The sequence below is a fragment of the Emys orbicularis genome, chromosome 13, assembly GCF_028017835.1.
Source record: "Emys orbicularis isolate rEmyOrb1 chromosome 13, rEmyOrb1.hap1, whole genome shotgun sequence".
Classification (NCBI taxonomy): Eukaryota; Metazoa; Chordata; order Testudines; family Emydidae; genus Emys; species Emys orbicularis.
Window position 1 is genome coordinate 14,624,325 of NC_088695.1, and position 13,746 is coordinate 14,638,070.

General features: G+C 41.8%; 1 protein-coding gene across 1 annotated transcript; it reads left to right on the forward strand.

Annotated features, from left to right (window-relative positions):
- Positions 1–7,745: 7,745 nt before the first annotated feature.
- On the forward strand, positions 7,746–8,684 carry LOC135887818 (olfactory receptor 8S1-like). Its single transcript, XM_065415589.1, has one exon. The coding sequence runs from the start codon at positions 7,746–7,748 to the stop codon at positions 8,682–8,684; it is 939 nt and encodes a 312-aa protein (XP_065271661.1).
- Positions 8,685–13,746: the final 5,062 nt, after the last annotated feature.

Here is a 13,746-nt window from a genome sequence, read left to right on the forward strand (position 1 = left end):
CAATCCTGCAGACAGATTCACAGTGATGGCAGTGGTCCATACTCACACTAAATTTCAATTACTCATTTGTTCTACCTGTTCACTGGAGTGAGCCTTTTGCAAGACTGGGCACTATGTGAATATTTATATGAACATTTGAGGTTTCACGAAGCCTATTGAAGTGAAGAGTGAGATCTACAAGTCGGTAATTAGGCCTGCACTTTGGTAGGGCTCTGAATGCTGGGTACTGAGCAAGAGACAGGAGCAGATCTTGAAGACACTGGAAAGAAAACCATTAAGATGGGTGCTTGCAGTTACAAGGATTGACCATGTTTGGAATGAACAAAGTAGGGGAAGTGTGAAGGTGGTACCAGTTATAGAAATGCTGAGGGATTCCAGGCTTAGAGGGTTTGGCCATGTGAAAAGAAGATCGGATAACAGGGGGTTAAATTTAGAAGAGGAGGGTAAGAGAAGGGTAGGTAGACCCAGAACTAGGTGGATGGATGTCACAGTAAAGGATTTGATTAGCTGCAGAGTTTCCGAGGAATAGCATTCAAGACAGACTGGAATGGATTAGAAGGACACAAAAAGCCAATCCCATATAGATGGGAGTAAGGCTAGAAGAAGAATTGAGTCCAGTAAGTGCAGTAAAAGATTGCGACACTATATTTCAAGATTGTCACTGTGACAGATATGAAAGTGTCCTTTAACATCCTGCACAAACCTTAATGAATTAAGTTAAACGTTATTGAATTAAGGTAAATATCTTTGAAGTTGGTTGTATTAAAATGCAAATATTTATGTACTATTACAGTATTTTATGGAGCTAATTTAGGAGGAAGTTCTGATTAGTGCAATCTCTGGGAGACATTAGGAACATCAAAGGACATTTCGGGACAAGTCATGTGAAGTGGATTTTCAAGGAAATTCTAGGGGAGGGAGGAAGGGAATGTGACTGACTCCTCTGGAATCCCTCATTTTGAAGCTGCACTTTGAGCAGAGACCTACCGTCTTGTTGGGGTTACTAGGCCTGCCTAAGCCAGAGTTCTTCCATGTTTAAACTCTGTCCTTCCATGTTTAACTCTAATCGGCCTCAAAAGCCAAGGACAGGAATTGGAATGTGTAAATAGCCAGTTACCAATTACAACCCCCCCCCCCCCCTCATACCAGGTACCAAGCGATAATGATGAGGTTTGCATATTTTTAGCTGGAGAAGGGGTAATAAACTAAGGGTAAACAGAACCAAATAAATCATTCTAGGGCTATAAATCTAGTTTGTTAGTAACATTCCTCTAAACAGTTAACGGCTTAAATGTATAAGCATGCCTTCGGTAGAGAGGGGAGGGGGAGGGGGGGGGGGTGGTAGAGGGAGAGAGGGGGGGCTTAGTTGTGAAAAGTATATGAGGAGAGAAACTGTTTTTGCTGGTGTGCTTGATTTGCCTGTCTCCTTGCACCACTTTGAGATCTCAAATAAACTTTGATTGTTTCTCCACCCCGGTATGTTTATTGACGCGAAGCACGCCGGGCAACGAACCCCGCTGTTGCTGTCCTCGGGCCTCTGTGCCTGCAACAGTCTGGCTGATTATATTTTCAAGGTCTCTTCAAAGAGCCAAAGTGGATAAATGAGTCACTCACAGAGTCAGGAGTTGTTCTTGTTCTGAGCTGAGGATGTGATTTACTTGAAACAGCAGGAAAAATCCTGGGAGGGGATTGAAGGAGAGCTTCTACCAGAGCCCAGGCTGCAGTTGGGGTGATCACTGGTAAGCTTATTAGCATATGTGTAGATTCTTTTATTATTTTTAATATGTTCTCTGTAGTAAGAAATAATGAATAAAAACATGCTTGCTTAGAAAGAGCTGTGTGGTAACTTAAAAACATAGCAATTATCCTCTTTAGCGTCTGTAAGGAGAAAAGTGAAGCTGGTCTGTTAGGCAGGCTATCTTTTGCTGGAAATAACAAATTGAAGGCTGGGAACTGGTCATCCTCAAAATACCCACCCCAGCTGGGAGAGACATGTGGGTCTCCTCTTAAGATAGGCAACAGCTGGGGAGTGGGAAGCCTGAGAGTGGGTGCTCTGGCTGGACCATAGAGGGAGAATACAAGTGCAGTTGGTCTGAACTGTGACAGTCATTTTACAATGTGCCCCATGTAAGGAGCAAACCGCATTCAGCAGACCCTGAGAGTCGCTATCCAGTTGCTGGTTCCCAGCCCCATGATCCTTTTCCTAGGGAAAACAATGTCCTCCCAATGCAGGTTTAGCTCCCTTGAGGTGCTGGCTGACTTCATGTCCACAAGATATGGAGTATCTGTCTCATAGAGTATGTCCTACCCATTGCACAATGACCTGAAGAAAAATTCTGCATAGTTCGAAAGGTTGCCTCTTTCACCAACAGAAGTGGCTCAATAAAAGATATTAGCTCACCTATCTTGTCACTCAGATAGATAGGTTACGTAGATGCTGATGGAAGGATAAATGCCACACAGAGAGGAACAAAGAGAAATAATGCTGATAGTGTACTGTGACATAACATATTATACAATCCAAAATTATGTATAGCAATCATATGAGGAAATGTTCAGGAATGTATGGGGTAGTTTCTGATCTCTTAAAAAAGGCATAGACACATGTTGTTCATTAGTCAGTCAAATGTTAGCGGTGAATGTTGGCCTTGAGTTATTTGTGAAGTCCTCCTGATTTCTCTGAATGCTTTGACAAATAATTTGGATGGGCAATTTCTTTTGCCATGGGGTTACTCATGACCTGCTGATGGTGCATATAGATGGCAACCACATTGAATGGGTGAATAGGTTTTTGTATCTGGGTAGTTGTTTGACAGCATGAGTTTCTATATCTGAAGAAGTCACACATCTGATGGGTCTTGTGCCAATGACATTTCGGCACCTTCAAAAGCCTCTGTTTGGGAGGCAGAATGTCGATGTGAAAACTAAGAGAAAAGTATTCAATATGGTAGTGATGGCAACCCTGTTAAATGGAGCAGAAACATATTCATTAGAAACAGCTGGGAAGAGGAAATTAAGCAGTTTTCAGTGTCAAAAGTTATGCCATATCCTTGACATCCATAGATTTGATTTTGTCACAAACAGGGAGATACTTAAATGATCCCAGCAAGTTGCAGTCTTGCATTAGTTAAGAAGAAGACGACTGCAATGGTGGGGGTATGCACAATGTACAGAAGACCGTATGCTTTTACAGAAGGTTTATAGAGCTGAGGTAGAAGGAAGTAGAGCACGAGTGCAACCATGAATGAGATTGAAAGATGCAATTTTGTGGGATTTCAGAAACCTAAATCATTCCATCCTGACTCTTGTGAAATGAAGAAGACTTGCAAAGGACCATTCAAGATGGAAACCCATTCTACGTGCCACCATGGCTGCGTTAGAGCCAGGTGTTTCTGCTGCTGTTGTTTTGCTTTTTAAATTCAGCAGCACAACAACTTAAGAGAGACTGAGAAAGCCCTGCCCCAAAATACCTTATAGATCAAGTTATTAGTGCTGTGGAGAGTTGTTAAGGCTGCTCAGTGCTGCTCTTCTTGGATCTCCGGTGTCAGCTGCACGAGCAGGGAATGCAGCTTACCGATTCAGCAGAACTCTATGTTATTCATAAAGAACAACCACAGGCTTGTTTTTGTAGCGAAGGCCCTCAGCCAGGTTTATTGTTAGCAAAGCACAGTACAAGCGCCCTGTCCCAGGTGTCACAGGGACACTAACACATGTATTTCTGTGACAAGATAGGACACCAGGGTCCTGTCCCCTCAGCCGATACAAAGATGCCGTTCATAGGACTTCTCCTTTTATACATTGATACAAACAAGTGCTGTATTACACTCCGGATGTTGTTACTTACCACCCTTATACTCGTACCTGCTAGTTAGAACAAAACATCCTCACCCATTATTCTGTCATCCCCTCCTTATCTTTATGAAGCGTAAGTGTGTTCTTGTACCATCTCTTAGGAATGTGTTTACGTTGTTACTCGAGAGAGCTATGTGTTTTTGTACCATCCTCTCTGGTCAGGAATGGGCTTACCTGGTGCATTGCTATTCTGTCAAAGACAGGCCTACTCTGGTTCCAAGCGTTTGGTTAATACAGTTACTTAGGCTTAGGTTTCCAGCAAGGCCTATGGCACAGAGATTAAAGCACTTTCCTTAGAGATAGGAGACCTAACTTCAAATCTCTTCTCTACATCAGACAGAGAAGGAATTGCATGAGGATCTCCCATGACCCAGGTGAGTTCCCTAACCACGAGGTTAAAGGTACTGGGGAGGCACTAAGGTGCCCTGTGTTGCTTTGTGAATTTAGTTGGTTTTTTTGTTTGTTTGTTTGGCACTGGATGAAACAATTTGGCTTTTATTTTTCTAATTCACAAATAGTATAGGGTCAACCAAACTGCATTTTTCAGTGAATAAACTACTTGTCTGAAAAAATTTACCCAGTTGTATTCAGAAAAGCTCCTCCTTTGTCTCATCTCCTGTTCTTTCCTGCCATTTTATACAGTCTATTTGATCCTTCCTCATCCCTTAACCTGTGTATCCAGCTATTGGTGATTTTTTAAGGATGTCTGGTCATTCCCCATTCTTTCTCCTCTGCTGCACTCTTGTGGTAATTATACATTAAGACTAGGACCTTCAAAGGAGTCTTAGGGAGAGGAAATGTGCTGCTGTTTGCACATCTAAGTCCTTCAGCTACTTTGAGAATCTGAGCCTAAATACATGCCTTTTTAATTGACTGTCACTGAGATTGGGTATCTAAATCACTTGGATCCTATGATAACCCAATCCTCAATGTTCTCATTCTTAGGTACGATATACCATTGCTTAAGGGCTGACCCAGCACAATGTCACTGGGAGCTTGTTACAGAGAGTGAACTCCAGGGATTGTCCCAGGGGGAACAAGACAGCATTTAAACAACTCTCAAGAATCAGCTCCTAGTCTTAGAGTCAGCTAAGGAAAATCTCTTTGCTTCACTCCCACTGATTACCCGGAGCAGTGAAACCCCTCAAGGTGTGTAGGGTTAAGAATATTGGATCTCCTTGGATGCTGTATTCCAGAGACAGACAGATTAGATAGACAAAGCAATAAGGAGGTAGATAGACGAAGAAAAGAGAAAATCACAGGTCAGAATGATCTCACCATATTCATGATCTGCACTTAAAAGGCAGGTGAGTTGATTCATATTTTTAATCCTTTTTATTTTTTGTTTCCTTTTCATTTCAAAGGGCCAGATTCTGCCCCTCTTATCTAGGGGTGGGTCTCTGCATAGTCCCATTGACCTCTTCCTGGCTGCAGCAGTCTGCTCACACAGACTTAGCTACGGCACAGGGGCCATGGCTGGCAAAACTGATTTTCTTCAATCACCCAGATCTCTCTTTCTCAAGGCAGCACTGAGATAGGTGAGATCAGTTGGTGCAGTAGTTTGTATTGATTGTGTGTGTGTGGGGGGGCGCATTCTCTGGGAAATGCACTTGGAATTGAATTTTCCTGTGCACAGAATCTGCCTGTGTTGGCATTCAGATTCAATTAAAGGTCCATCTCTTTTCTTAGGCATTTGTCTCATGAGCTGATAATGGAAGAAAGCTTTAATTTCTATCTAGGGTCGTATGGGGACAAACATAATTTTGACATTGGACAGAACATTGATTTCATTCCCTTTTCCATTAATAACTGAGGTCAAATTAGCCTTTCACTTCCAGGAGGGCAAGATAAGTTCTCTACTGTATATACAGGCTGATATTCAGATGTGCAGAAAGCTGAGTCAAAAATCCCACTGAGTCGGAGTTTAAGTGACTTAGGAGGAAAAGTCCAATTAATTTTCTATCAGGCCCCTCTTTTCAAAATTATGTCACTGTGTCAAGATAATGTTTTCTGGTCACATTCATTTCTTCTTGATACTGACTTCCATTACCTTCTCATAAACAAACTAGAGAAATACAACCTAGATGCAGCTACTATAAGGTGGGTGCATAGCTGATTGGAAAACAGTTCCCAGAGTTTAGTTATCAGTGTTTCACAGTCATGTTGGAAGGGCATAACTAGTGGGGTCCCACAGGGACTGGTTCTTGGTCCGGTTCTGTTCAATATCTTCATCAATGATTAGATAATAGCACAGAGAATACACTTATAAAGTTTGCGGATGATACCAAGCTGGGAGCGGTTGCAAGTGCATTGGAGGATAGGATTATAATTCAAAGTGATCGGGACAAACTGGAGAAATGGTCTGAAGTAAATAGAATAAAATTCAGTAAGGACAAATGCTAAGTACTCCACTTAGGAAGGAACGATCAGTTGCACACATACAAAAAGGGAAAGGACTGCCTAGGAAGGAGTACTGCGGAAAGGGATCTGGGGGTCATAGTAGACCACAAGCTAAATATGAGTCAACAGTGTAACGCTGTTGCAAAAAAAGCATCATTCTGTGATGTATTAGGAGGAGTGTTGTAAGCAGCACACGAGAAGTAATTCTTCTGCTCTACAGTGCGCTGATTAGGCCTCAACTGGAGCATTGTGTCTAGTTCTGGGCACCACATTTCAGGAAAGATGTAGACAAATTGGAGAAAGTCCAGAGAGGAGCAACAAAAATGATTAAAGGTCTAGAAAACATGACCTATGAGGGAAGATTGAAAAAATTGGGTTTCTTTAGTCTGGAGAAGAGAAGACTGAGAGGGGACATGATAACAGTTTTCAAGTACATAAAAGGTTATTATGAGGAGCATGGAGAAAAATTATTCTTGTTAACCTCTGAGGATAGGACAAGAAGCAATGGGCTTAAATTGCAGCAAGGGAGGTTTAGGTTGGACATTAGGAAAACTTCCTAACTGTCAGAGTGGTTCAGCACTGGAATAAATTGCCTAGGAAGGTTGTGGAATCACCATCATTGGAGATTTTTAAAAGCAGGTTGGACAAACACCTGTCAGGAATGGTCTAGATAATACGTAGTCCTGCCATGAGTGCAGGGGACTGGACTAGATGACCTCTTGAGGTCCCTTCCTCTTCTATGATTATTATTATTTTTGAAAAATCCTAATGATTTTAATAGATAAGAATCCAATTATATACTACAGATATTAAATAGTGTTTTCAACATAATAGTCTAGAAAAACTGTCAGACTGTAATGGAGAAGGAGATTATTTACATAGATTTGGCCAGATGTCCAGCTATTGTAAATTGGCCATAGTTTGATTGCAGCCAAGCTGGCAGTTCCCATGCTGGTGTAACACAGCTGTAGCTCTATTGAAGTCATAAGGACAGATTGCAGAGAGAGAGAGAGAGAGAGAGAGAGAGAGAATAAATTCCTCTATAGCCTGGTGGCTAGAATACTCACCCCGGATGCAGAAGACCAAGTATACAGTAACCCTGCACTGCCTCTTTTATGATTTATCCATAGAGGAACAGCTTCAAGAGGAGAGACTGAGGGAGCCCTACATCATACTATCCCTTAGTCAGAGCTGAGCAGGGTATTTGTGAATACCAGTAGGACCTGATTCTGGGACTTTGGCACCTAACTGCCACTTTAGATGCCTAAGTCCTTTTGTGTATCCAGCCTATTTTGTCTATTTAAAACACACAAATGCCATCTGCCATCTCTCTTTCTCTAAATTCAGTCTGTACATTTTACAGAATTGAATAGGACTCTCTTTACACTCATCTTATGGAACAGATGATCTCCACATACTCTTTCCGTTTATTTTTATGATAAGTGTTAATTTCATTTTTTTCTGGTCTTCCAGGTCACAGATTTCCTGAATAAATGACAATGAAAAATCAAACCACGGTGACCGAATTTATCCTCCTGGGACTTTCCAGTGACCCACAGATGCAGATTTTCCTCTTCTTGCTTTTCTTAGTTATTTACCTAATCACTCTGGGTGGTAACATAGTGATCATGGTGGTGATAAGAGCTGATTCTCACCTTCACACCCCTATGTACTTCTTCCTCTTCCATTTATCCTTTGTTGATATCTGCTATTCCTCAGTCACGGTGCCTAATATGCTGATGAACTTCCTAGCAGAGCACAAAACTATTTCTGTCAATGGCTGCATTGCCCAGATGTTCCTTTTTATCCTCTCAGCTGGTACTGAAGCTTTCATTCTCTCAGCCATGGCTTATGACCGCTATGCTGCCATCTGTGACCCATTGCATTACGTGGAGACAATGAGGAAAGGGATCTGTGTTCAGCTGGTTAGTGGTGCATGGACCATGGGCTTCCTCTATGCCCTTCTTAATACAATTTTTGCCCTCAAGTTGCATTTCTGTGGGCCCAATCAAATCAGCCATTTCAGCTGTGAGCTCCCTCCTCTGTTACAACTGTCCTGCACTGACACCCTCACCAATCAAGTGGTGCTACTTATTTCTGCTTTGGTATTTGGTTTGAGCTCCTTCCTCCTCACCCTAATCTCCTACATTCACATCATCTCCACCATCCTGAGGATACGCTCTGCGGAGGGCAGGCGTAAAGCCTTCTCCACCTGTAGCTCCCACCTGATTGTGGTTGGCTTGTTGTACGTGACAGGTTTACTCCAGTACACAAAACCCAGCTCAGTCTCCTCTGTGGTTCTGGATGAAATGTTCTCCATCCAGTACAGCATCTTGACCCCCTTGTTAAACCCCATTGTCTATAGCCTGAAAAACAAGGAGGTGAAAACAGCTGTAAGGAATATATTGTGGAAATTCAGGTTTCTCAATTAGTGTTGATTCTCTCTTTTTTTACCCCCCCCCTCCACTTATATAAAATCCAGGCAAGGGATGGTGTGAGTATATGGATGTGCAGATGTACATTCTGTAGTCTCTCTATCTGCCTTACTAAATTAGAGTGTTTGTGACTTTGCTAAATGTAATAATGAACTAGTCAGTGGTCTTCCAAATTCGTTCATTTCTGTACTGCTTCTTCCAATACTTCAGTCTCCCCAGTTCTTGGTTTTCAAAATATTCCTCTCTCCAGGCCAGAAGGAAGAGTACCATATGGCCAGATTTCCAAAGATAGATGCCTACTGGGATTTTCAAAAGCATCCAGGTACATAACTCCCTTTGAAGTCAATGGGAGCTAGGTAGTCCTAGGTACTTATCTGTGTCTTCAGTCACTTAAAGACCTTTTAAAATATGGCCCACAGGCCTTTGGAGGACAATGAATCACTAATTGAGATCAGCTGTGCTAGACAATAGATATTCGTTTCTTCCTTGACTGACAAGCCTTCATGAGTAAGATTCCCATCCAATGTACTTTTTAAAAACTCAAATCCTTAGGTTTGATCTCAACTTTAACTCAGACCTTACTCCCTGTAAAGCTTCCACTGACTGAGTGAAAATTGCATTTCAATGTATGTTGGGTGCTTAACTCCCTTAGGCTCCTTTGAAAATCCCAGCTTCCATTGCTTTACACACAGAAATCATAATTGCACTCTTCTCAGGCAGACCTTAAGGCGCGCAACAAAACAAGGAAGAACAAAGACTTGCCTGAGAGAGCACCATGGACATTTCTCCTTTATAACAAACTACAACATTTTCCCTCATGAAATGGAAAATGCAGGTGGCATTTCTAGAAGTGCCTAAATGATTTAGAGCACAAGTCAATGGGACTTGTTTGACCAAGTTACCTGAAAGAGGAAGTGGTGCCCCTTCTTCCAACCATTAGCCCAGTGTTAATTACTGGTGTTCTGGAAGACCTGGGTTCAATTCCCCATTCTACCTCCTGTAGAGCAGGGACTGAAACTTTGACCTCCCAGCTGAAGGCCCTAACCACCACTATATAAATACATGGGGGTGGAGTTTTCTCAAGTTTTTCTATTGAAGCTATTCCACTTATATAAAATACTTGGCTAGTCATTGGGCTAAAATTACACTGTAGCTCAGTGTTAGGGGACTCCTTTGGTAGGTTCAACTCATTGGTCCATTGAGTATTTTTTTTTAGTTATTTATACATTGTATAACAGCTTCGATACTCCAGAATACCTTATAGCCCAGATATTAAGGCACTTTCCTCAGAGATGGGAGATCTCACTTCAAATCTCTGCCCTCCCCCCCACCCCCAGGTAGAGAAGGGAAGAGAACCATGGTCCCCCACATGCAAGGAGAGTGACCTAACCAATGGACTGAAGTTACAAGTTACCAGAGGGTCCAGAGAAGAGCAACAAGAATGATTAAAGGTCTTGAGAACATGACCGATGAAGGAAGACTGAAAGAATTGGGTTTGTTTAGTTTGGAAAAGAAAAGACTGAGAGGGGACATGATAGCAGTTTTCAGGTATCTAAAAGGGTGTCATAAGGAGGAGGGAGAAAACTTGTTCACCTTAGCCTCTAAGGATAGAACAAGAAGCAATGGGCTTAAACTGCAGCAAGGGAGGTCTAGGTTGGACATTAGGAAAAAGTTCCTAACTGTCAGGGTGGTTAAACACTGGAATAAATTGCCTAGGGAGGTTGTGGAATCTCTATCTCTGGAGTATTTAAGAGTAGGTTAGATAAATGTCTATCAGGGATGGTCTAGACAATATTTGGTCCTGCCATGCGGGCAGGGGACTGGACTCGATGACCTCTCGAGGTCCCTTCCAGTCCTAGAATCTATTAATCTATGAATCTATGACAGGTGTTTGTCCAACCTGCTCTTAAAAATCTCCAAAGATGGAGATTCCACAAACTCCCTAGGGACTTTTTTCCCACTTCTTAATCACGCTGATAGTTAGGAACTTTTTCCTAATGTCCAACCTAAACCACCCTTGCTGCAATTTAAACCCATTGCTACTTGTCCTATCCTCAGATGTTAAGAAGAACAATTTTTCTCCCTCCTCCGTGTAACAACCTTTTATGTACTTGAAAACTGTTATCCTGTCCCCTCTCAGTCTTCTCTTCTCCAGACTAAACAAACCCATTTTTTTTCAAACTTCCTTCATGTTTTCTACACCTTTAATCATTTTTGTTGCTCTTCTCTGTACTTTCTCCAACTTGTCCACATCTTTCCTGAAATGTGGCACCCAGAACTGGACACAATACTCGAGTTGAGGCCGAATCAGTGCGGAATAGAGTGGAAGAATTACTTCTCGTGTCTTGCTTATAACAGTCCTGCTAATACATCCCAGAATGATGTTTGATTTTTTTTAAACAGTGTTACACTATTGATCATATTATTTTGTGATCTACTATGACCCCCAGATCCCTTTCTGCAGTACTCCTTCCTAGGCAGTCATTTCCCATTTTGTATGTGTGCAACTGATCATTCCTTCCTAAATGGAGTACTTTGTATTTGTTCTTATTGAATTTCATCCTATGTCAGATCATTTCTCCAGTTTGTCCAGATCATTTTGAATTATAAAGTTTGTGCATGATAACAAGCAGGGAAGGGTTGCAAGTGCATTGGAGGATAGGATTATAAGTGTACTCTCTATGCCATTATCTAAATCATTGACGAAGATATTGAGCAGAACCGGACTCACAACCGATCCCTGCGGAACTCCACTTGTTATGCCTTTCCAGCATTACTGTGAACCACTGATAACTACTCTCTGGGAATGGTTTTCCAACCAGTTATTCACCCACCTTATAGTAGCTCCATCTAGGTTGCATTTCCCTAATTTGTTTATGAAAAGGTCATGCGAGACAGTATCAAAATCATATATAGTCTATTTACTCCTTTTTCCCATTAATGAAGTTTAAGGCTATCTGGCCGTGTTGTCGTCTTGTGGTAATTATATATTATGGCTAGGAGCTTCAAAGAAGTGTGGGGGAGATGAAATTATTTGCTATTAGGGTGTCTAGCTCCTTTGGCTGTTTTGAAAATAGGAGCCTAAATACACACTTTTTTTTTTTAGTGACGGTTGCAGAGATTGTGTACCTAAATCCTGTGATAAGCCAAGTCTCATTGCTCTTATTTTCAGGCACTACAGAGGATTGCTTGAGTGCTGACCCAGCCCAGTGTTACTGGTAGCTTGTTACAGAGAGTGAACTTCAGGGATCTTGTCCCAAGGGGAACAAAACAGCATTTAAACCATTCTCAAGAAATCAGCTTTTAATCTTGGAGGCAGTTCAGGGAAGGCTTTTTGCTCCACTCCCACAGATAACCCTACACACCTTGAGTGGTTTCATTGCTCTGGGTAAAGGGTCCAAGGATCACATCCATAGACCTATTGGATGTCTTGAGATGCTGTATTCTGGATGCAGATAGGCAGACTACGTAGTCTACCTACTTATTGATTTGGCTAAGAATACAGAGAAAATCACAGGTAAGAATGATCTCACCATATTTATGATCCACATTTAAAAGGCAGGTGAGTTGATTCATATTCCTATTCATTTTAATCTTTCAATTACAAAGGACCAGAATCTGCTCCACTTATCTAAGGGTGGGTCTCTCTGCAGAGTCCCATAGACTTCTGCCTGGATGCAACACTCTGCTCCCACTGTCAGTTACAGCACAGAGGCCATGGCTGGCAACCCAGTTACTCTATGAATCACCCAGATCTTGCTCTCTCTCTCTCTCACTTGTTCACTCTCAACAGCACTGAGACAAATGAAATCAGTTGGTGCATGTTAGCAGTAATGTGTGTGTGTGTGTTATTGGGTCGTGAGGTTAGGGGCAGGGCGTTCTCTGGAGAAGGCATTTAGCTTTGGAGTTCCCTTTGCACAGAATCTGCCTGTGACATTCAGGCTGTAGTACAAGATCTCTTCAGTTGTCTGATGAGCTGATAATGGGAAAAAGATTTAGTTTCTCTCTGGTGGACATTTGTGTTTAAACATCAATTTGGTGTTGGACAGAACACTGGCTTCATTCCCATTTCCATTTAGAAATCAATGTCAAAATAGCCACTCACTTCCAAGAGGGCAGTAAAGATTCTCTTATGTATGAGCAGTTTGATATTCAGACTTGCAGGACACTGAGTCAAAAGTCCCATGGGGTCAGATTTTCAAAGGAACTTAAGTAATTTTTAGGCACGAAAGTCCCATTAATTTTCAGTCAGACCCTTCTCTTTCAAATTATGTCAGTGTACCTAGAGAGTGTTTGCTGGACACATTCCTTTATTATGATCATTATTAATGTCCCTCAGTATTACATAAGGCAGATTTTTTAAAAAAGAAATAGCTTTCCCAACGTATTCAATCTTTAAGCTTTAAAAGAAGAAAGCTGCTGTTTAACATGTATCCCCATGAGTCACCGAAAAATCCTGGCTGAACGGACTCTGTAGGTTTGTGTGCTCAGGAGTTTTTTTTAAACACCTACAGAATTCCTACATTTTAGGTGCTCAAGTACATTCATTGTCATTTGACTTTCCTGCATATTCTCGCAGTGCCTAAGAGCGCTGTCGGCTGCAAGTCACTGACCAAGATGTCTTGGAATCCTAACATGTTTTACCCCTAGCGCTTGCACCTTGTGCTCCAATAACTGCTGGGATTGTCTTTGTTCTAGTTTCTATAATTGCGTGCCTTCAATGCTGTGTTCTTCATACTTTGCCATCCTCTCGACTTGTTTTTTTTATGTTTCTGTCTGCTGGCACGGCAACATCAATTAACATGGGCTTGTTTGTTGTCTTTTCTACAACTATGTGTGGCCTGTTTTATCACACCATTCGGTCTGTGACAATTGCCAGATCCCATAAATCTTCGTTCTCTAGAACGCTTTCAGTTTGGTGTTCGTAATAGCACATAGTTTGTGGCAAGCATGGATTTGCACAGAGTCTCCAGTGCAGACACTTAGCAACCTCACTGTGTCTGTTCATATATTCTCTCCCAGATAGGCTCTAGCAGTTGCTCAACACAGGCTACACAAT